Below are 24,900 nucleotides of genomic sequence, written 5' to 3'. Positions count from 1 at the left end.
GTGGTCCATAAACCTCTTCCCTTTACCGATGTGGATGCTCTAATAAGAATACACCCTAATCAATGATATTGTTTCCACTTGCATTGCTTATGTCACCCTCTCTGAACAATCATGGCTAGCATATGTCCATGATTCAAGAATCTACCAATTGTGCTTTATCTGGTTCTTTAGTGCCATTTCATTTCATTTTATACAGACATCATAATACTGAGGAAACATATTTAGCTATGGGCCTACCAATTTCAACATCAGACAAGAATAGTAATCTTTCTTCAAACTACTAAAACTGATCATCAGCGCATCACAGAGTGTATAGCAGAGAGCCCTTAATATAGAGTTATAGATCATCAAACCATCATTTAGATCACTCAGTGACACATACAAGGTGAATATATAGTAATGGTGCTTGTGCCTAGATGATAAAACGGATGTGCTTCTGAACCGGATATGGACAGTTCCAACAAGATTTCATTCTTGAACAAAAATCCATTGTATGGACAGCTATCTCTCGAGCACAGGTTTAGGTTCGGCCTCAATGGGAAAATAAAATGGAGCACCTTATGGCCCTGGCCCGTAAATGGACCTTTATGAGCTTCTAAAATATCTTTTGGGATCTATATAGGTTACACTTCGGGCTTATGTCAACCACATGTGGTATTTATAGTTCTCAATAGGTCACTACATGAAAAAGATAGGGCATCCCTGATCATAAAACTCTTACAAACGTCAAAAGTGATAGAGAGCTACTTGTTTACCTCCATTTCTAACCCTACTATGATCGAATTTCCTTTAAAATAGGGTTTTGATAAGAACAGGCAAAACCAGAATACTTAAATGTTTAAACTAGTGAGTTGAAATACATAACTTATAACAATTAATCAGTAGTTCTTCTCTTTGCAGCAAGACCATGAGGTTTACCAGAAAGTGAAAAGAGAATATGGCATGAATTGTCAAATAAGATTGTAATAGAGTGGCAGGCTTATTAGAAGCAACGGTAGATCATATGTAAGGATAGCCATCTCCCTTATGCAGTTAGGCTTGTTTTAAGAACCACGCCCTAGAACCCGACAGCCAAGAGAATATGCAGAAGGTCAACATATCGCTCATAGCACTCAAGTCCAGGTCAGTGGTAGTAGCCTCTCTTAAATCTTTAGTTATCACCGCCGGCCCACAATTCCCCTGATGCAATTAGCATCTGAATAGCTCAAAGTGTAGGCTGTGGTGAGACAAATGTGATTGGGCAACACATATATTTGGTAGACACAGATGCTGAAAATGTGAAACTAAACTTTCCCCCGGCTAAACACAGATGTGCAATAATATTTACATGATTTGATCGGTCGTGCCAATTGAAAATAATGAGTAGATGCACACAATCATGCAGGGATTGCTCATAGGAGTTGCACGAGGCTGTCACATATGATGTCGAATTTTGTAATTACATTTCCTAGGTCTGTATTAATGTAATTGGGGCACATTAGATAACATTAGGGTGTCTGTGCTTTGAGAGATTTTCTAAGTAAGAACACTATTGTAATCCTCCTTTGATTTTTGAAATTAATACAAAGCCTCCTCCCCTCCCATGTGGGCATACACAATCTCATTGATAGTAGAACCATCATTGTTGCGTTCTCATTGTGTTCTTCATGTTTTGTTTCATTACATATTGGTGTTATTTGCATTGAGTTCGATTGTAGCATTTGAAGTTGCACTTGGATGATCATAAGCTTGAAGATTCTCCACATTGTGGTTGGTGTTTGTTCTTTTGTTATTAGTGGCTAGAGAATATTTAATCCCAACAGCAAACGGGTGGAATAAGGTATTACCACACATTCAAATACATTTAGTGATCTTTTACTTTAAAAAGCTAAGGAACAAGGCTAGTATATTACCTTAAATTTACAACATTTGCAAGATATAAATGGGTATTATGCTGAAAGAGAGCAAAGACATCATCGGCCATTCCAACATATGTGCAGTTCCTTACAATGTCCAAAAGACCTAAAAGACAGAAAGCACTGCCATGAGTAGTACAATATTAAGCATTATGAGAAAATGAGTTTGGTCTAAATACCAGAATGGCAACCACGTTCAAACTCATCGATAAGCTCCTGAACACTCGTAAGATCAGCAGTTTCCTTTGGGTTCCTCCTTTGCCTGATGGAAGATCTGCAGTCAGGTGATGAGATGTGTGAGTCTGAAAACCTGGTTGTTAATTTGAAGATGCAATACTCTCCCTAGGGATCCCTCACTTCAGCGCTCATTACAACAAAAACCAAGTACTAGGTGCCTACAAAATTGAACGATCTGGACTTCCTAAATATCTTTTTATTAGAAAGATATCACACATTGGGCTTTCTAATGCACATTTAGTGTTGATTTGTTTCAGTCTCTCCGTCCCAGCGATTAAGGCATTAATGCACTATATATTCATATCATTCTCAATAACAACCAGACATGACATAGGCAAAGACTAATTTGTTTCATCATACTTGAAATAAAAACGTGAGAGTTCTACATTTGCTGCCCGGAACATCTAGCGGCAAGCACATGGGGGTGTTCGATTCTTAGTTCGTTTCTGTATCTATTAAGTAATTCTTCTTGTTCTCGTTGTTTGTGATTTGGATCCTTGAAAGGGCTGATGCATGAATGGGTTGTACTTCATCGAAGTTCAAATGGTCCATACACTTTGTGTAATTAGACAAAAGTCCCCGAACTTTCAGCATTACAAATTAGTAACTAAGCTTTCTGGATGTAGAATGATTCCACAATATCAATTGCAACAAAAATAACCTAGAACTTCACATGATACAAAACATGCCTGGACTTTTTAGAATTCACAGAACTAACAATGAATTCTCTGCCATAACAAATTGAATTACAAGACTTTCACAAAGCATAAATCTAGCAAAACAGTTTGGAACCAGGTTGGAGATTCACCAACAAGAGTGAAACAGGATTGGTGAAGTCGCCTGAATGGGAACATTTTATTAGAGACCAACAAGGTGGCCAGTTATACATGCCATTACAAGACTGTTGAGAGTTGCATGATGCCACATCGCTTGTCATTTCTTGAAAGTGTCTTTTTCGGGGAACATGGTCAACCAGAAACACTTATGTTCGCGATTCTTCATCCACAGATGCAAAAAATGGCATTTGGGCCAATAGATAGAGCCATCCCATCCAATGCCTTCTCATTATCGCTCCATGGGGGCTTTCTCAAAGGAAGGTGCCAGGTTCATCAAGGTTGAAATTAAACCTGATAGAGATCCCAAACAGGTAGCAATAGGCTCCAAAAAGGCTTGCAGATGGCAGATTGAGTGTCAGGAGTACATCACAAAAGCAGATTGGAATCTGTGAGGGCAGATCACAGCTTGAATCAGGCTGTCAGAGCCTTCAGAGGATGCCTGTGTATGGTCACAACTCACAAGTATCCTGTGAGGCTTTCAGAATCCTAGAAAACCATGAGAGGGATGACAAGGGAAGATTAAGTTTGTGAATCTGTTGAAATACATGACAAGATCAAAAATCTCCTACAAAACTATGTGCGTGCATTGGAAGGATAGATATGGGCATATGGCTGGATCTAGTACTGATAGATTCAAAGAAGGCTGAAAAAATCTGGATGACTAGTCAGATCCATGAGCAGGTTGTGAAAGAGCTGGAACTGAGGCAGCAAAACTGTTGGTGGTGATTGATTACAGGGTAACTGCTTGCAGTAGCCTAGAGATGATGAGGCAGCGTTGAAACAAACAAAAACTACCATTATGCCTCCTAATGACCAGAAGTGAAACTCTCAAGTGATTGTGAACCTAAAGCTTTGGTACTATGAATATAAACACGAATATATAGCACCAATAGTAGAATAATGGGCTGAAGCTAATTAGCCAAAGTCTAACCTAATTGTATCTCCTAATAAGATCCAACTATCCAAAAATATTATGAATTCCTTAAGGAAAAGGTCTATAGCAAATTCATATTTTGTATATGAAAGATGCTAACATTCATGCATATTAACATATATAGCTAATGCAAGGATGGATTTGCACATATAGGTATCGATTATGCTTTAGAAGAACCAAGAAAGAAACACATCTGAAAAACAATTTGTTAGGCAAACCGAGTGTGTTTGCAGGAAAATACCTGTGTTGTACACATAGGCAATATGTCCTCACATGTGATGACGCTTAAGATATTGCTCATCAGAATAGGTCTAATGGGTAACAGTTCCAGGTCACTATTCTTGGAGGACACCCATAATTTCTATAAGACACATATCAAGGTCACATCATGCTCCTGATACTTGTCATTGGGAGGCTGTTCTATGTATCTTTAAGGTATATCAGTGGCACCCATGGAGAGGCATCGTTTGGCGGTGTATATGGTTGGTTGTTGATCAACGAAAAGCATGAAACTTAGTTTCATGTGTACCATGTGCAACTTAGTTTCATGGAAAAAACAATAAACAGCCTACTGTCTTTCCAATAAAGAATCTGGATACTAATGGTGAAATGAGTTTGACAAAGACATGCATGAGACACTCCACTGTTACTAATGAGGTTATACCATGATAATTGGTGTAATTCATCTAATGAAGATCCAGACCTTTCACAAGCAAAGGATGATAATAAAAGTTATATGCTATTTGCTAACCTATATACAATGGTGAAATGGGTAACACAAGAGATCCTCCAACCATCTAACCCATCCGCATTTAAACAGAGTATTAACTAGCAAATATTGTGAAGAAGCCACTATGGAAACCACATATTGATTTATTTTTGGCAAGTTCATCGTGACATGTACCCTTTGCTCAAACTTGAGAAGTGTTGTACTATACGCATCTTTAGTTCAACTTTTATGCATCAGTATTGCCTAGCAAACATTGCATGGAAGCCACAACAGAAACCTCATATTGATTTTTTGTGCAAGTTGAGCATGGCAGTTACCTTTGCTCCAACTTGAGTGTTGGTCACCTCTTTACTTCAACCTTTATGCATATAGAATGTGTTGTCCAAGTACATTAGCCAAAAGGGTTCCCTTTGATTTGTTTGTAACTTATTGTTGACCCACAAACCAACAACGTACACATTGATTATAAGGTAATTCCCCTCGAGTAAAAAAAATCCAAATCATTATTAACTGTAACAGCAACAATAGTAAGAAAAAAATAACAATAACAAGAAAGAAAAACTTGTTCATCTCATGAGTAGAAGTACTGAGACAATTACCCCATGTGCTGAATGGTAAAAAGAAGATGAGGGAACTTAGACAAATGGACTTTACCAGCAAGGAATGTCCCCAAACTAGTGCCAAGTTATTGAAACAAAACTAACTTCTATAATCAAATGCAAAATTTGAATGTGATAAGTAACTAATAGTCTGTTAAGAAGATCAAATTCCAATCAATCCTTACCATGATACAAATGGAGCCCTGATCACCACATGGAATTAATACATTCATATATGAAAGTCCCAACAAATGTGGATCACGATTCACAGAAGTCAATGGGTCCATATACCAATTATCCTACCTGAAAGAATTCAAGCTACAAATGCTTTCATGGTGCATGGAAGGCTTTACTTGCAAATAAGCATGCAACCTCCCAGATGGAGCCTGTGAATCTGTCCGCACCATCTTATGTACAGGTACTTTCTGTGACCCTCCAAAATATATGAAAACAAGTTAGAATGCTAATAGAATCATCTACTCTTATAGATATGATCAAGTCTAAGAAAAAGAAAAGAACACCAGTTTGCATACCAGAAGTTGACGTATTTATAGGAGAAACTTTATCTGCGGCTACCAAACTGACTGGAGAGCAATCAACTTCCTGTTAAGCACACAAAATAAAAGATAATAGACGAACCACAATGAAAGGGTAGACGTATCTATGCCTTCGTCGAAAGAGTGGAATTAGATGATGGAAGACATTCATATTCTGCTCTTCCATGTACTATGCTGGAAGAATGTGTGTTATTTATACATTACTTCAATATAGCATGTCCATGTTTTCAATGAGAATGCATGTACATTCTTAAAAACAATTTTTCACATAAAATGAATAATGTATGAGAAGATTGTATCCTGTCCAAGAAGAGAACACTAGACAAAGCTAACAAAAACTAATGAACTTGTAGAGGTTTTGGGTAGAACATTTGTATTTACCATCCAAATGAAGTATATAGTGGGTGATGGGTGTTATAACTTATCATTTAAATAAACAAATAAAAGGAGAACCCTAAAGAGCAGGCTAACAACAAGATAGTGGAGGCCTACCATAAACTTGTTGCATATGAAGGCAGCCTTAGTTTTTGGCTAGATACGAATAGGATGACTGGTGTACCCCCAAAATCATTTCTCGCTATAGTGACAAAACGCTCGGCCTGCATCCCGCCCAAAAGAACCACTCACTAGCTAGCCAGACTAGTGAGCTTCTTAGTGAACTCACTGCTGAGTTCTTCAGTTAGCTGGGACTTTTCCTGATCCGGACACTAAAGATTCTCTGCTATAATCCTTTTCCTTTACAATAGGGTCGTCGTCGGTCCTCTTTTGCACTAAAAACCCCAATGTGTTTGGTCTTCTTGACGATATGGATAGCAAACTCATCATCACAATAGAGCCTTGTCAATTAACCCCTAACTCTTGTATAGTTTGTCTAGGTCATCTCTCCTATGAAGTTAGCCTTCGCCTAATGCTCAAACTCAGCATGGAGTAAGACACTATAAGGTTGCCACAATAAACACAAAGAACGTAGCACAGTCGTGCCAAATCATTCCTTTGCAAATGAGTCCACTATGCAGTGGCCTTAAGCAAAGTAAAGAATTACTCTCCCTGAAAAACACTACATACAAGAATGTTTCACGTAAATAACACAAACAATCCCTAATGGTCCCAAACAAATTACCAGGAACCCAAACATGTACAATCCAAAACAACAACGCGCAAAACAAAATTCTAGCTATGTGTAAACAACGATCAATCCAAAATAATCAACCCACAATAATGAAAATAGCAAGAACAAGCTCAAACAGACAAATATAGTAATGGCACCAAATCGAGACACTGAAACTTAACGTGGTTTCACTATCGATGTGATAGTGTACATCATAGGGGAAAGATACGCTATTATTGATAAAAGGTGAATTACAATAGAACTTGCATGATCAAACATGTCAAAAATAAGCAAATTTCTTCTCCAAGTTCGCAATCTAGGGTCTCGATCTAAGGTTGACGCTGAGGTCACCTGGTTCCCAAAAATTTAGTGTTTGTGAGCCGCTAAACATGAGAGTCGGGTCACGCGTGCTCGAGTTGCAAGGTCGCAAATCATGTACCGCAAGTCCCAAAGTAATCCACGACACCTAGCCACAAGTAGGTAGGTCACGCACCTCAAATCGCGATGACACAAATTATGTACCATAGCTATTGAATTGCTTCCAACCAAGGTTTTAAAAAAAGGAAATGAGCCTCGGGCGTTTTTCCCCTTAGATACATGAGGCATAAGCCTTTAAACGGTCCAAGACGTAAGCCTTTAGGTACATAAGGCATAATCATCTTCTTCAAGACCATCTTCGATTTCTAAACCAACTTAAATATTCTTCCTCTTTCTTGAATTCGAATCCTTGCCTTCATACCCAATTGTCTCCTTGCGGTCTTCTTCATCAATTAGATTATCTATCAATTAATCACCCAAAGAGATATATTCAACAATTGGATCTTCTTACTCTTTTAGCGCCATCTTTAGATATCGATGTTTTAACTTCTTGTTGTACATAATGTACACCAAGCTATTCATCTTCTTCAAGCTTAGGTGATTTCTTCTCTGCACTTGATCAGTTGATTGAACGTACTCCATTTACGTTCACATGTGGAAGCCGAACAAGTAAACCCAAGAATTTTTGTCGCAAACGACTTTAGCTCCTGCACCGTAGTCTAAAATTTCGCGCCATTGAATTGTGTCGATGAAAAAGAGAAAAATTAAGTATACTTTCTAATGGCAAAAAATTCGTGTCAAACGTTCTTGTCAAGCTCATGGATAGATTTGTAGGGAACAAAGGAGACGTCGAAATGTGTCTCCCCAACGATTGCTAAAGTTAGTTTGGACAATTTAATGTGACAATGGGATTACATTCAATGTTGTAAAAAGTCCCTCATACTTCATGTGGTGTGCGGTTACAAATTATTGTCGTGGAATTAAAGTACCTACAATACACGAGATGAGGATCTGTATAAGTGTATATCAAAAGAAGTAAAGATGACTACCGGAATCGTAAAAAGCAACATTAGAAATTGGGGTCTCATTGTCATTCGATGGTTGTTCAGACATGATAAATAAAAGCTTGATCAATTTTCAAGTCAACAATCAATTTGAAACATTTTCTTGAAAAGCGTTGATGTATCGGATCGTTGGAAGATGCACAATAACTATTTTAGCTGCTTGATGTTGTTATCAAAAAGATTGGGGAAGATATCGTGACTCAAGTGATCACAGATAATGTTAGTGCATAGAAAGTTGCAGAGAACTTGAATGATAGCCAATCCAAATGAATAAGAAAATGGCGACAAGGCAATTGAGGTAGAAGGCAAAGGTTCATATTCAAGAAAGAAGAAAAGTATGCAAGTTGATTTAGAAAAGAAAGAAGAAAATGATTATGATTATGAATATGACGGTGGAGATATGCAATTCAATCACCTTCATGAACTTAAGACTGGAACTAATTAATTTAGTTTATGTTTTTAGAACATAAAACTAGCAGGTTTATAACTGGATATTATACCTTGGTTATTTGGTAATGAAATATAGAATTATGCTTTTTTGTCAAGTGTTATGAATTTATGAATTCTATTTGTTTTATTTTTTGGAGCTTACACCCCACCTACCTAACGGAAAAACACCTCGATGCTCGTTTCCGTTTTTTAAAACTTTGTATAAGAGAACCGGAGACACGAAAAAAGGAGACTACCCATCTCCTTTCTATTTTGCTTACGCTCCTGGTTTCAATCTGTACATCGTTTTGCAAATATCCTGTTTTGCTTTACGAGTTTAAATCATCTATATCTATTCCATAATTTGCACAATGGTAAGAGATAATTATGGTTAAGTTAGAAGAAAGATTTAGTAAGTATTTTATTGGGTCCCGATGCTCATAACCATGGACCCATCAGCTTTACTCTATATATTCATAACTCTCCCTCAATAATACACATATTCTCTTCATACTTGAACGTTTACATATTGAAGAAGATGTATTAGCTTTACCAATTACCAATTAAAGAGCTCGAAAACACCAATGGGTCAAGAATCTTTAACTAATAGATGATTTAACATAAAGAGAAGCAAAAAAAAGTGGGAGGATTGGTGTACATCAATGAAACCAAAAAAAGCACCTAAATTCTAGGATAATCACTATTGACTCAAACAAATTACAGAGAAATGGTAATTAACCCGTTATACGAAGGTTGGTTTAGAACATAGTTACTCTATGACATCCCATTAGTTGGAATTTGTGTATCAATCATGTCGAGCTTGATCCAAATAACCGCATTAACCCATTGTAAATAGGTCAACCTACTACCCTCATATCTCCATGAAACAAAGATAACTATCGTTGAAGCTTTTGCCAAAATAAACCGGCAGTCAACCCCATAACGTTTGTGATAGATACAGAATTGATGAAGATGAAAATAGGCTGAATCTTATTAGAAATAAAGGATAGTAGCCCGATTCGAGAGGGGCACAGTCTCCGATTACAAGAACAAGGAAATTAGAAGATAATTCTCAATGCCAATCATGAAAAACTAGCCACTAGTTTATACTAATCAAATACTAGAATTATGGGTAGAAACTAAGGGCAGGATTATACACCCTAATTTCTAGGGTAATCATTAATTAAATTGATTGCCTAAAATCATCCAGTGACTTGATCAAGAGGACTCAGCCGGTTTCCAAAGATAGAATACAGATGTCCCATTTTTGCAGCTGTGACTCGATCTTTCCTTCTTGAGTACACTTTCAATGGTGGATCTTTATCATTACTTCCCTCCCGGTAAAACGTCTTGTCCTCAAGACGGAATGTAGGAAATTGCTCAGCCATTAGATCATAGGTTTCCCATGTTGCCTCTTCTTCAGGTCGATTACACCATGAAATCAACAATTCGAGGACCGGTTGGCCAGCTTCATAGACCCATCGATGAGTGATGACCGAGTTAGGTTGTACATCAATTTCCCAGTCTTCGGTGATGGGTAATGGGATATCTGGTACCGAAGAAAAAAGCCATGGGCAGGTTTAAGCAACGAGATGTGAAATACCGGGTGGATTATAGCTTCGGGTGGTAATTCCAACTCATAAGCAACTGGACCCCCTGCTCTTTTAACACGATATGGTCCAAAAAACCTTGGAGACAGCTTCTCATAACAACGTTTAGCCAAAGTCTTTTGGCGATACGATTGAATCTTCAAGAAGACATAATCACCGACCTGAAACGTGAGTTCCCGTCGCTTCTGATTTGCTTGGCTTCACATTCTGTCTTGGGCCTTTCTGAGGTTTTGGCGAAGAAGCTTTATCATATCATCCTGATCAACTAACTGTTGTTCCAGCTCTGCGTTTTTTGTTTCGCCCGCCGCATAGGGGAACAGCGAAGGGGGTTCTCGACCATACACAACAGAGAATGGAGTTGTGCCAGTGGCCGTGTGGTACCCCGTGTTATATGAGTATTCGGCGCAAGATAAGTACATACTCCATTTGGTTGGTTGTTCACTAGCAAAGCAACGTAAGTAAGCTTCTAGGCAGCGATTCAGAACTTCGATTTGGCCATCCGTTTGAGGGTGGTAACTTGTGCTCAACTTTAATTTTGTCTGATTTAATCGGAACAATTCTTGCCAAAAGTTGCTGAGGAAGACAACATCTCGATCAGACACAATGGATCGGGGAAAGCCATGCAACCTGACTATTTCCCTACAAAAAACCGCTGCTACTCCTTTAGCTGTATAGGGATGGGATAAGCAAATGAAGTGAGCATATTTGCTTAAATGGTCCACTACAACTAAAATAGTATAAAAACGACTAGATGGTGGTAATCCAACGATAAAGTCCATGGAAACATCTTCCCAAATTTGATTGGGAATGGGTAGGGGCTGCAGTAATCCTGCTGGAGCCAACGTCTGATACTTTTGTTGTTGACAGATTATACATTGCTCGACAAACTCCCTGACATCCTGTTTCATCTTTGGCCAATAGTAACGAGAATAGAGTCTTTTGTAGGTTTTTAAAAAACCTCCATGACCACCGATTGGAGTGTCATGTGCTTCTTGTAACAGCTTGAGTTTGAGATTGTGTATCTCCAAAATCACCATCCGTCCATGATGAAACAAAAGTTGATCCACTAGCGAGAAATCAGGAACGGAGGAAGGATTTGTTTGCAACTTCTTGATCAAAACGCTAGTAAATGAATCAGTTTGCAACCCTGCCTTGATATCAGCTACCTCAACACAAAAGGGGATGATAAGGGTTAATAATTCTCCCGAGTGGGGTCGGCAAGACAGGGCATATGCCCCCTTGTTCTCTTTCCCAGCCTTATGAACAATTGAAAAATCATAAGGCATGAGTTTTAGCAAAAGCCTTTGCTGCTCGGTAGTGGTGATACTTTGTTCTAATAAGAATTTAAGGGTATAGTGATCGGTGCGAATGAGAAAATGTCGGCCAAGCAAGTAATGGCTCCATTTTTGGACCGCAAGGACTAATGCCAACAGCTCCCTGTCGTAAGCCGATTTAAAGCGGTTAGATGGGGAGAATCCTTTACTGAAATAAGCCATGGGATGGTCCTCTTGTGATAGTATCACCCCGACCCCATCTGATGATGCATCACACTCTATAACAAAAGGGTTAGAGAAATCTGGTAACCTCAAAACAGGTGTAGTCAGCAACGCCAGGTCATTAAAGACCTTAAGGGCTGCCTCGAACCAAAGAAACACATCCTTCTTGGTCAATGCAGTATGTGGTCGGGCTATAATTCCATAATTTCGGACAAAACGCCTATAATAGCCAGTTAACCCAAGGAAACCTCTCACCTCTTTTACTGTTGATGGAAGGGGCCACGACTTTACTGCTGAAATCTTTTCTTCCTCCACACTAACTCCTTCCGAGCTGATTACATGTCCCAGAAACACAACTTGTCCTTGCCCAAAACAACACTTAGATAATTTGGCAAAGAATCGGTTGTCATGCAGTAATTTCAAGATCTGTTCTAGGTGAGACTTGTGTTGTAGATTAAAATGTCATCAACGAACACAAGTATAAAACGTCGTAAATAAGGACGAAATAAATCGTTCATAATAGCCTGAAACGTGGAAGGAGCATTGGTTAAGCCGAAAGGCATAACCTTAAACTCGTAATGACCCGAATGGGTACGAAAAGCCGTCTTTTCAATATCCGGCGCTATTACTCGGATTTGATGATAACCCGATCGTAAATCGAGTTTTGAGAATACCGTAGCTCCATATAATTCATCAAGTAACTCGTCAATGTTAGGTATCGGGTATTTATCAGCTATACTTATCTTGTTAAGAGCCCGATAATCAACACACATTCGCCACGTATTGTCCTTCTTCACTAGTAAAACCGGACTTGAGAAAGGACTTGTGCTCGGTTGTATAAAACCAGCTGCCATCAATTGTTTCACCTGTTTTTCTATCTTAGCTTTTTGGGAGTGAGGGTAACGGTAAGGGCGAATATTGGGTGGGGTTGAGTTTGGCAAGAGCGGGATTGAATGATCTTGTGATCTAACGGGGGTAAGTCTTGGGGTTCTTCAAAAACAGCCATGTATTGTGTAACAATAGGCTGAAGTGGGGTTGGTATGCATGGCGGAATTTCTGGATCAATGGCCAAGTGTTGAAAACTAGATGATTTTTGAGGCCTTGATGCAACACCTTGTAACTTGTATTGTTTCCCATCGATTTTAAAGATCATGAACATCTTTTTCCAGTTAGCTTGGACCGTATTTAGTGTGGTTAACCATTGGATACCCAATACTAAATCAGCCCCACCAAGAGAAAAGGGATGAAAGTCTTGAGTGATCTGAAGCTCATTGACCTGTATAGAAAGATTTTTGCAAATGTGGTTGCACCGAATTACATCCCCATTACCGATTTGGACACCAAACTGTGCCACTGGTTCAGAGGTTAGTTTGAGTTTGTTGACCAAAACATCTGAAATGAAATTATGTGTAGAGCCACCATCAATTAAGATTAGAACTTTGGTAGAATGAAGATTACCTCGGACCTTGTTAGACTAAGTCAACTAGTCTAGTTTATATTATTAATATTGTCTAGGGTCCAAAGTGTAATTAGTTTTACCTATATAAGGTGTATCAGATTATTATTATTTTTCAATCAAGTTTAATAGACCTTCATCGTAGTAGGGTGTGGTTTCCCTAAGATAGCATGCAAACTGATTTCGGCCGCTTCTTCTTGGTCAGAATCGGGATTAGGGAGTTCTATTACATGTGATTCCTCCATATCCTCCTCTGCCTTGAACACCTTGAGGGTACCGGTTTTACATCAATGACCTGGTCCGTATTTGTCGCCGCATCTGAAGCATTCTCCTTTCAAGAATCGGTTTTTTTTTTTTTTGTGTCGGAGATCCGGGGAGTGTTTTTTGGTTGGGTTGATGTTGGAACTAGGGTGAAGGGTGTTGGTTTGGAATCTGATTGAGGATTTTTTGATCTTGAAGTCCAAGAAGTACTTTTTTCTGGCCGGTTAGAAGAGAGTTTAGATTCAAACTCCAAAGCCAGGCTCATAGCACTATACACCATACGTGGCTTGTGGATCCTTACATCAGATTTCAACTCATCTTTAAGACCATTCAAGAACACCCCTAAGAGACAATGATCAGGCCAATTTGAGACCCGAGAGGATCTCTTAGCAAACTCCTGCCAATATTCTTGAACATAACCAGTTTGTTTGATGCTACATAGGAATTCATCCGGGTTTTGGAACTCTGCCAGACCAAAATTTTTTGTAAACGATTGGGTCAATTCCTCCCAAAAAGTGATGGGTTGGTCGTTAGAGAGCCAAGAGTAAAGGTCCAAGGCATCACCCTCTAGCTGCATTGAGGCCACTTCAACCTTCTCCACATCATGTATTTGATAATACCTGAAATATTTTTCAGCTTTCATCAACCATCCGCGAGGATCTCCTCCGCTAAAAGTCGGGAATTCGATTCTGTTATAGGGCCTATATGGTTGTCGGCCCCTCCAGGAACTTTCCCCTTCATCACTCTTGCTTCCTTGGGAAAAACCTCTTACCTTTAAAGCTGCAATCTCCTCCCTTTGAGTTGTTATATCTGCTTTCAACGTATCAATTGACTCCAACTTTGCGGCAATGGCAGCTAATTGAACGGAAATTGCTTCGAGTTGGTTACTGCCATCGTTTGAGTTATTCCGGGTTTGCACCATTTCGATTTCCCAACAATGGAACCAAATGATAGATACATAATTGATGAAAATGAAAATAGGCTGAATCTTATTAGAAATAAAGGATAGTGGCCCGATTCAAGAGGGGCACGGTCTCCGATTACAAGAACAAGAAAATTAGAAGATAATTCTCGATGCCAATCATGAAAAAACTAGCCACTAATTTATACTAATCAAATACTAGAATTACGGGTAGAAATTAAGGGCAGGATTCTACAATCTAATTTCTTGGGTAATCATTAATTAAATTGATTGCATAAAATCATCTAGTGATTTGATCAAGAGGATTCAGCCGGTTTCCAAAGATAGAATACAGCTGTCCCATTTTTGCAGCTGTGACTCGATCTTTCCTTCTTGAGTACACTTTCAATGGTGGATCTTTATCAGTTTGGTACTCTAGTCGGAATTTAAGTTGGAAGCAAGACTCATCGCCATGACTTTCACTAACATCACATTACTAACCCAATTACCCAAAGTTGGTCCATATAACTTGAAGAAAATGTCCCATTGAATTTGCACAAGATTTGGAAAACAAATCATGGGTCTTTTAATTAGATTTTGTTAATTACTTAATAATATACCTCCGTGAATATTGTTTTACATAGTTAGCTCTGATCTCATCACTGACTCCTTGAGAGAATAGGTTGTATTTTTTATCCCTTCAATATCTATTACTCTTGTCAATACTTCTTTGTGCCAATTAGACTATTCTTGACAGCAAAGCTTGTTTAACAGAGAACCAAGTCATTTACAGAACCTTTCCACTCTCATGAGCCATGGTCACTATGTACTAGACTAAACTCTGATGACAACCCAAGGAGATTACAGTAGCAGACTAAAAAAGTCATAGCAACGGACATTACGAGGTTTAGCATCTATCAATTAATTAAGCATCATTATCAAGCCTTTGTCACCTTTTTGGATCCTTAGAAGTTGCCCCACCATTCTTAACATGTAAATTCACTTCATAGATGGAGCAACAACTTTTTTATTAAAGAAACGTATCCAGTTATTCAGAAACCAGGAAGTGTTCCAAGAAAAGGCTACCTGTTCTTGATATGTGCTTGCCTCACTGAAGTTTCTTAGCTTCAATTCTATCGTTGATTGTATCCTCTCAATAATAACCTCCTGGTTCAAAAGGCTCACCTGCGTAAAATTATAAGTTGAGTTTAGATCAAAAGGAAGTACTCATTCCTTTAAGAAACTCTAAATATAGTATATGTAAGATAGTCCCTGGTACTAAACAAATAAGTAAATAAACCACAACTAGGACCTAGTTCCAATATCCATATTCTAGCACTCCTAAAGTTGAGCCCATATATAAACCATGCGTAACTTGCTACACATAACAGAAATCATAATAACCATAAAATAACAAGCTCTTATGCTTCAAATATTCAGATAACAAAGAATTAGATTGTGAAAAAGTCAGCAGAACTCTCCTTTCATCTATGACGATTAAGATGACAAATCATAAGCATGATTGCAGGCAGAATTCAACAAAAGTCAACTGAAGAACTAAATCCAAGCCAAGCCTAGATTTATCCAAAATTATCCAAGCAACATAACCCAAACCAGAAGAACAAACAAACAAAAGGAGTTGGCATAACAAACCTACCAACTCAAAACAACTAGAAGAAAGGCCTAAAAACAAATCAAGCTAAAACAGGAGTCTACCTAGCCTACCAAACTGTCAACCAACAAAACAAACAGAGAGGGTCTAAGCAGCCAAACAAAGCAAACCAAGTCACCCATCACCCATCAAGTTGGTAGGTCCTGATGATCAACATAAAGGGGCACCACAGGGCAAAAATCCTCCTCAAGGACGTGTCAATGACATGCTTGATATTCCAGCAAAGTGAGCCATAATGCACAATAACCACCAAAAGCAAGTTGAAGGCCCATTAAAACTCTAAAATATTTGTCAGACCAACTTTACAATCAATTTTAATAGTAGACAGATATTACAACTCAGCTAAATAACAAGTCCCTTAAACTGCTCAAAAATTAACAGACCATCACTATTCCCTTACAATTTTAGATAATTAAAATTATCCCTATGAACTTTCAAGAAATAAAAGAACGTGCAGTTTACTTTTTGACTTGGCAATCAGTCCCTAAATTTCATAATTTCCAGAATGACCCCTAAACTTTTGGAAATCTATAGGTTATCCATAAACTTTATGTATTCTCAAACAGACACCTAAGCATTGTGAAATTTAAAAGCACTCTGCAAAACTCCATGAGATTGAAAGCAACCCCTGCACTAGTAGAGACTTTCAGAACACATCAATTAGGCCAAAATAACATTGATTCTGGAAACTAATCTAGCTATTTATTGAACCAAAATAGCAAAATTCGACAATGGCAAGACACAACGATATCAAAGACTAGACCAGCTATACACATTGCATTAGCAAGACGAAGACAGCAGTAGCAACTCTCTTACACAACTTCACAGGACTCGATACAGTAGTGATATTAAGTTCTTGATATTTTCATGTAAACTAAGGAAAAAATATGCAAAATTCCGATATAGAGAAGTCATGGTCCTGCAGTAAGGTCGCATTTGGTACGCAGACAACACAAGACAGGACCGTACAAGCTGCCCACACCCCACCCCAAAAAAATGTCAGAACATGTAATGTGTCCTCACGATATCAACGATACCCATCAAGAACTAAAACTCACTAAATCTCAGAATATTTAACCTGCCTTGACAACATCTACAATCTCCACCGACAATCAAAGCCAAAGAGAACACTCTTCCCTTTCAGCAACCAGTTCCCTTGGAACATCCAGAATAAGCCTGAGATTAGATAAGAAATAAGGCATACCTATATAACAAGCAGGTAGCAAATAGATATTCCTAGAGAGCTTTAAGAGATCATATGGCAATCGCATAAATATCAAACCTCATAGCCACTTAGAGCATAAAAAGAATCCATACAAAGAGGATACAACTAAGTCAGTAGGCTAGCTATTGCTGAAGTCTAATAGCATGAAACAAGAGGTGTTGCTCAAAAGCCTATATTATTCCACTAACAAAGTCACAAATACACACATTATAAGCAGGCAAAGGGTTGAAACAAACAAAAACCTAATAGCAAACCTAACAAAGAATTACAAATAAATGACATAAGCATCCCTATATCTAACCCCTAGTTCTGATATCTACTTTCTAACATTATACAATTTCCAAGTAACAACAAAGAAGATATAAGTAGTCAATTGTCACACAAAAAAAAGATGTTTTCTAGCACTACTATTTCAAATCCTCAATGGAATTGTTGTATTGTGTGAAAATACCTGCTCTACAACATGCACGTTGGATGCTTGCTGCTAAGAAATTGTGCGGTGACCATTTACATCATTCTTCACAATCAAATATTCTGTGAAGAAACTAAAAACTAGAATTCTAAACCACAAGGGTGGTGCCTGATTGGTTTGAGCTTGGCTCCAAAGGTCAAAAGTACCTGGAGGTCCCAGGTTCAAATCCAAGGAGGAATAAAAATCCCCTTGTGGCCACGGAGGTTCAAATGCGGTGACTCCGGGCTATCTGCAAAGCAGGTGGTCGCCCTGGGATTAGTCGGCTAGCATAGCGGGTTGGATATCCAGGTTAATCAAAAAAAAAAAAACTAGAATTCTAGAGTCTCAATGTGTTTTCAATAAAATTAGAGGAACCTAGCCAATAGCTTCATTGCATTCGATCAGGTAGCACATGATAAACACTATAGATGCTGAAAATGCATTTAATTCTACTATCCTCCATGTACTAAGAGGCTTTTGGTCTAATGTCAACAACTCCGTGAACTAAGGTGTAGCATCTACTAAGAAGGCCAATAGATTTTATATGGCTTTGTAGATGAAAATCAAGAAACTTTCTATGTTTAGATTTTTATCTCAGTAGGTATAATCTACAAAGGTCATTTTACTTATTGAGTTCACCCACTTAAGGGTTTATCATAGGTGAAAAGTGAAAGCAAACAGGAATGTCATCTTTTACTTAAATGTGCAAGAGAAATGCAAATAATTTATTATTTTTATGTTCAAGAGAACAACCATTTATGTTATTTACTTTGGAGCATCTTAGACGTTTCCTACTCCTGCTGGAAGATGATTATGAAGAGAGAGTTGGTAAAAAAGAAGGCGAAGAATTTATGCATTCAACCTTTATGCATCGGTTAGCTATACGCTTTAATATAGTAAAAACAAATAAAGAATTTTAAAAATGCTGATGATAAATCACAAAGTTAACGAGAAATCATGCCAGAAACATCACTACCTCTCTTTTTGTGGGATGAACATTGACATCAACATGCTCCGGAGGCAAGATAACTGACATGTATATGAAAGGTTTTGATGCTTTGGGCAAAGTTGCAGCATAGATAATTTCGATTGCCCTCTTCAGAGCAGTACACTCAACTAATCTTTCTGTAACAATGTGAGGAGAAAAGAAAGTTATGTTAAAACAAGTATCAACACATTCATACGAATGTCGAAAATTAGCATAAGCCAGTGTTCAAAAGTGCCTGGAGGTCCCAAGTTCAAATCCAAGGAGAACAAAAAATCCCCTTGTGGCCACAGAGGTTCAAATGCGGTGACTCCGGGCTACCCGCAAAACAGGTGGTTGCCCTGGGATTAGTCAGCTCGCATAGCGGGTTGGATATCCAGGTTAATCAAAAAAAATCAGCAGAAGCCAGAGTTCAAATGTTCAGTGACGTAAATCATCAGTTGCTACACACATGAAAGAAGAAATGCTAGAGCATATTTTCTTTTCCTTTGTTCCTATATCTTACATTTGTGTGGTTTCTCAGATACAGAGTGGATTATTTAATAATTGGTGCTTTGCCTTCCATGGTCGTATGTTGCAGCAGAAAACCAATGTTCCATCTTTCATTACACATAAATTGATGATTAGGGAGTCATTATTAAAATGGGTTATGATGTTTTAGGTTCATCCAGAGAAGTCAAAAAGTAATCTATAATTTTGTTATGCAATTATATTAAGCTATATATATCTTTCATCTTACAACTAAACCTGAAGTGAGGTGCACTAGCTTTTAGATTTAAATTTATCTCTATGAGGCACACGTTTTCACAAAAAGAATGTTGTTTTAATATCCCAACTCTATCAACCATAAAATATTGCAAGGGGCATACCCAAACATCATCTGATTAGAAGATCAACTAATATCGCGCAATCAAAGTCTACCCCAAGCTGAAAAGGCACACAATTTTAGGAATGTGTAATTATTACAATTCTTAATTTACTAAATTTTACCCTTAATAATTGGAGTAATGAATTTCTCCATCTCATAATTAACTGTACAATTGGAAAGTAGGCACTTACTTTTGATAGTGAATACTTTGGAACAAACTAAAATAGAAATGGACACTAATTTTGGGACGCAGGGAGTATAGAACTTAAAATGTATTTTCCATTATTGCCTTTCTAATTTTGCAAATGATGAATTTTCACCCAGATCACACATTCCTCACCTAGTTATTTCTCTCCTCATACAGTGAATCCTAGCACCCCCAGATCATTGAATAAGGGAATTCTGAAAGGGGGAAGTACCCCCAACTTCCAACCTCCAGCAATTCCAACAATAGTTATTACAGTGAAGCAAGTAAAAGATAAGAGTAAAAAGGAGAAACAATTTGACTTTGAAAAATCGATTAGTTAAATTGCTATCAACTGTAAACTTACTGGGACCATAGTTGTTAAAAGCTCAAGGTGCACTTAAGCGCAAAAGCGTCCCGGGGCCTAGGTGCGGGCCTCAGGAATGCTAGATGCATCTTATCAATACACACACACACACACACATAGTTACACACAACTCAAACATGCAGTAAATACAAGCCTCCAATGCAGCAACCAACAGTACTTTGATAGAGGCAGAAGGGTTTAAAGCGTGAGCTATGAAGGAGAAGTTTTAAGGTTTGGGTATTTATAGAGAAGGAGGCTTGAAGTTCTAAGGACTGGAGCTTTTTAATATTAGGGCTTGACTTATGTTATCTATTTAGTAACACTCTTTTTAAGAAGTCTAGGGGATGAGAAGATGAGAAAACTTATTTGATCTTAGGGTTTAACTAGGTGTTTAGTAACTCTCTATGAGGCACACCTAGGATCACAAGGCGCAGCGCCTTAGCGAGCCTCTTGAATACGCCGAGCCTCAACTTGAAAAAAGCCTAAGACCTTAAGGCTTAGGAGCATCAGAGCCTCAGAGCCTAGGCGAGCCAAGGCGCACCTCAGGCGCGCTTTTAACAACTATGACTGAGACAGGGAAAAAAACTAGATAACTACATTATCTTTTTCAGCAAGCACCACAATTTGAGAAATGATGGTACAAAATAAGTAACAATATCTACATCAAGCTTGTACAAGAAAAGTGAAAATTTAGCTTTTTAGTTTTTTATACTATTTTATTAGGAGAAAGAACAAGGACAAAAAAATCATTGTAGTTTAGAATCTTTTTGGTAAAAGGGACGTAATGCATTTTTGGCATAAGACATCCTATTCTGGAAGTTGTTGAACTTATTACGAGATGGAGTATTCTTTAGCATTCCGGTCACCAGTACCAATGCTGGAATTTTCCAATAGAACATCAAAAGGTGGAAATTAGCTTTTATTTACCATTATTATTAGCAGAAAGAACAAGAACAAAGAGATCACTGTAGTTTAGAATCTTTTTGGTGGTACCGTGGTAGGGAAGTAACACATTTAGCAAAAGACATCCTATCATGGAAGTTGTTGCACTTGTTACAAAATAGAGAGTATTATTTAGGCATTATGGTCGTCCAGTGTCAATGGGAGAATTTTCCAGTCAAACGTGAGTAAAATGTAATATCCTCTGTGACATGGGAAGAGAAGGCGTGAGCCAGTGATGACGGATGCAAATCTCCTCTATGTAAAGATATTTTTATTATGAATAATTACATTAGTTCTCCCTAATTTCTACAATAAACTTCGATAAAAAAAATAGTTACACCTATCAAGAGCCTGTGAAGAACCAGCACTAGGATTTGCACTTTGGGGTCTAGGAAATGTGGAGTGCAGAAGCTTATCTTGACAAAGGAGGAACCTACACGAGCTTAAATTTTGGACCCAATACACCATAGATCTTCTATTTAAGGATCAAGATGCATATAACTGTATACACTTCTTGAAACATTGTAACAGAAATAATTCTAGACTGCTTATTTGTGGTCAAAATCTAATTTCATATAGAAGCAAATTCCAGGTAAGAACAGCCAATAATTCGGAAAATAAGGAGTCACTGAATAACTTCACCAAAGAAAAACACTGCCAACAAAGAGACCAAAATGTCCTCGGTATCGATAGGCTTGAGAAGCCAATAAGTAGAGACAACTGCACACATAAAGATTATTAGGCTAATCAACTTGGAGTTCATTAATAGCCCACCACAAAACCACACACTGACACCGGCAAAAGAGCCATGTGAATAGTTAGAGTTAAACAACATAAAATGTTTTGCTATGACAGTTTAGTTTCATGTAGACTAGTGGAAACACTCATCTTACATCCATTTTTTCTTTTAATTCTATGAAATTCCATGGAAACAAACCCCTTATCAGAAACTGTTTGAAATACTACTGACAGACCAAATGAGCACTTTGGAATATTCTGAAATCAATTATTCCGTACATACCATTGATAAAGAGAACCATGGTAGTCTTCTTTGAAGAGTAATTAGGGTCAGATATATGGCCATCCATTTCAAATACTGAACTAGATGGATTAGCATCTGAAGCCTCTATTTTTATCAGATTGTTAGCAACTGAGGCCCCATAAACAGATCTGATTGCATCAAGCCTTGAGGACATAGCAACTGAGTGAACATCAGCGCCAGCAGCACCATGCTAAAAATCAGATAGTGAAAACGTTGAAGATATTAAAAATAATTATAAAATACGCCTCCCATGAAGAAACACTGGAAATTATGGAGAGCATAAATAATTACTTGGTTCTAAAACAGGCAAAATTACTTCATGTACTCACCTTTCTGCAGGAGAAGCTCACGTTTTTGTGATGGATTGCAAACCGACTTAACAGGTCAACAATTTTTGGATAATCGTCGGCAGAGTTCTGAAGAGTTTTCCTTCGTGCAATCATGTTATAAAATAAATTCTCAATCTGGTTGAAACACACACATCATCTAATCAACATGGAAACTTTTATACAGATTCAGAATCTCAGTATTTGCAGAACAAAATGAACTTTGAAACCTTTTATTTACTACTATACATTTTGGTTTTCTAGAATCATTGGTGGTATGACATTAACATGAGTCGCTATGATGAACTATTATCTCATGCCAACAAATAGTTTCCCGTCTTCTTAGCATCATAAAAAATACTTTCTCCAAGATATATCTTATCCACGCATGATGCATAATATCATGCTCCATTCCATACACACAAAAAATGAAGATCAAGTATAACTTCCCTTGACCATCATACATCTATGTGAGAGAACAAAAAGAAAAAGAAAACTTTACCTGAATCCTATCTAACATGTCATGAAGTTAACAATTTGCATTATTAGAACCAATTTGTTTGATGAAAGAATGAACTCTCACCGCTACTCGAGTCCCTTTCACAGCAGCAATCGCCTGGGGTTCATGCCCCATCACCCCATCTCTGTATGATACCCTAATATACAGAAACCATAACGTAATCAATCCAAGGTAAACCCATGAATTTCATGGAACAATTTAAAATAAGAACATACTTATAACCATGCAATTGACCACTGGTTATAGTGATGACAGTAACATGAGCAACGTAGGTCATGCTTGCCAGGGCTTCTCCTCTAAACCCCATCGACTTAATTGACTGTAAATCTTCGAATGCAGACAACTTTGATGTAGTATGCCTCTCACATAAAATTGGCAAGTCCTCACGCTGAAACAACAATTAACCTCTATGTGAAAAGCTCAAACTACTTTCCAAAAAAATCCCAAATTTCTGACAATAATTGCAACCATCGTCCCAACGGATGTCCATGTTTGGCTTCCGAAAACTTCAAACTTGACGAGAAGTGGAGTAAAATATATATAGAAGTAACAAACTTCAGATTTGTCAAAATGAAACGTGTATGTGGACTTTTTGGGGAGGGAGTATTTTAAACAAAAACATAGTACTATAACGTCATGAGAAAGGGTTTTACGCGGATTCCATGGCCGTTATCAGAGACTTGGATGAGTTTGAGGCCTCCGTCCTTAACCACTACATTTATAGAGGTGGAGCCGGCATCAAGGCTGTTCTCAACGAGCTCCTTGACAGCGGATACCGGGCGCTGGATGACCTCACCGGCGGCAATTCGGTTGACGACGGACTCGTCAAGGCGATGGATCCTCGGAGGATCTCGTGATGCGAGAGCATGTACTGCATCTGTTTCCATTGGCGGTGGCGGTGGCGGTGGCGGTGGCGGTGGCGGTGTTTCGTATTCCATGCCTGAAGTCGCCCAATATTCAGGTGTCTCGCTATGAGGACTTTTTTACAGTAGAACGCACCATATTTCGCGCCAAAGAGAAAACATATTCAGATCAATGTTCTTAATGATATTTTGCAATATAAATCCCTGATTAAAATTGCTTGTTAGTGGAAAGATAAATTATCTCAGATTATAAATATAGCTTATTTTTAATATCTATACTATATTATAAAGTATTTGATAAAAACTTTTAAAAATCATTTTTTATACATGAAGTTTGTTTATTGATGCATATTACTTAAAATTCAATATTACAAGTAAATAGAGCATAAGTACAACTTATTAAAGCTTCATATTTGAATTCGTGTAACTAACTGCAGATAAATATAATCAAATAGAGATAAACATCTCATTTTAAATATAAAAAATATAAAATATAATTAGGATAATTATTGAGTTCTAACAAAATACTTAATTATTATCTTTATAAAAAATTATATTATTAAACCAAAAATATAAAAATGAATTAAAGAAATTTTAAATAGTTAGTTTGTACTAATATCAATATTTTTTCATTCTTTTATGATATCTTCATATTTATATTTTATTCAAAAATATAAATGTTATCGCTTTCTTAAAACCACGTAAGACCATATTAAAACACCGACTAAGACAAAAATAAATAAAACGAAACATTAAAATCGATGTGTACCTCGCTGCATTGTGCGGGTACCCTTCTAATACATTTAAATATAGATAATTTAACTTATTTAAATAATAGTTGGAGTAGTTTATAAGAAGTTTTTTATCACTTTTTCTAATTCTAATCCTTATTAATATTAATTATAAATAAATATTAGTTATTAATAAAGAAATCTAAAAATTAATTACTACTAACATTAATAAATATTAGAGTAGATTACATTTTTGGTCCATGTAGTCGTCACATACTAGCAGCTCTCGTCCC

The 24,900-nt window shown here is 37.5% G+C and overlaps 1 protein-coding gene across 4 annotated transcripts in view; it reads right to left on the bottom strand.

The window, feature by feature from the left end:
• Nucleotides 1-23,951, bottom strand: part of LOC112503644 (DNA mismatch repair protein MLH1) — a 39,188-nt gene extending 15,237 nt beyond the window's left edge. For 3 of the 4 annotated variants that reach the window (XM_025107643.1, XM_025107644.1, XM_025107646.1), the window contains exons 1-12: nucleotides 23,667-23,906; nucleotides 23,229-23,401; nucleotides 23,077-23,149; nucleotides 22,497-22,631; nucleotides 22,147-22,357; nucleotides 21,768-21,845; nucleotides 18,756-18,904; nucleotides 15,518-15,616; nucleotides 5,765-5,834; nucleotides 5,535-5,664; nucleotides 2,075-2,169; nucleotides 1,893-2,001 (exon numbers count right to left, since the gene is read on the bottom strand). In XM_025107643.1, coding sequence (XP_024963411.1) covers nucleotides 1,893-2,001; nucleotides 2,075-2,169; nucleotides 5,535-5,664; nucleotides 5,765-5,834; nucleotides 15,518-15,616; nucleotides 18,756-18,904; nucleotides 21,768-21,845; nucleotides 22,147-22,357; nucleotides 22,497-22,631; nucleotides 23,077-23,149; nucleotides 23,229-23,401; nucleotides 23,667-23,900 — 1,556 coding nt within the window. In that variant the 5' untranslated portion in view covers nucleotides 23,901-23,906. Of the gene's footprint in view, nucleotides 1-1,892; nucleotides 2,002-2,074; nucleotides 2,170-5,534; nucleotides 5,665-5,764; nucleotides 5,835-15,517; nucleotides 15,617-18,755; nucleotides 18,905-21,767; nucleotides 21,846-22,146; nucleotides 22,358-22,496; nucleotides 22,632-23,076; nucleotides 23,150-23,228; nucleotides 23,402-23,666 lie in introns of all 4 variants that reach the window. The other variant, XM_025107645.1, reaches the window with a different exon arrangement.
• Between the last annotated feature and the right edge of the window lie 949 nt (nucleotides 23,952-24,900).

This window comes from Cynara cardunculus, unplaced genomic scaffold (assembly GCF_001531365.2).
Source record: "Cynara cardunculus var. scolymus isolate 2C unplaced genomic scaffold, CcrdV1 Un_Scaffold_3465, whole genome shotgun sequence".
Taxonomy (NCBI): domain Eukaryota; kingdom Viridiplantae; phylum Streptophyta; class Magnoliopsida; order Asterales; family Asteraceae; genus Cynara; species Cynara cardunculus.
Note: the sequence above shows the minus strand (reverse complement) of the source record. Positions and strands in the feature narration are given on the sequence as shown.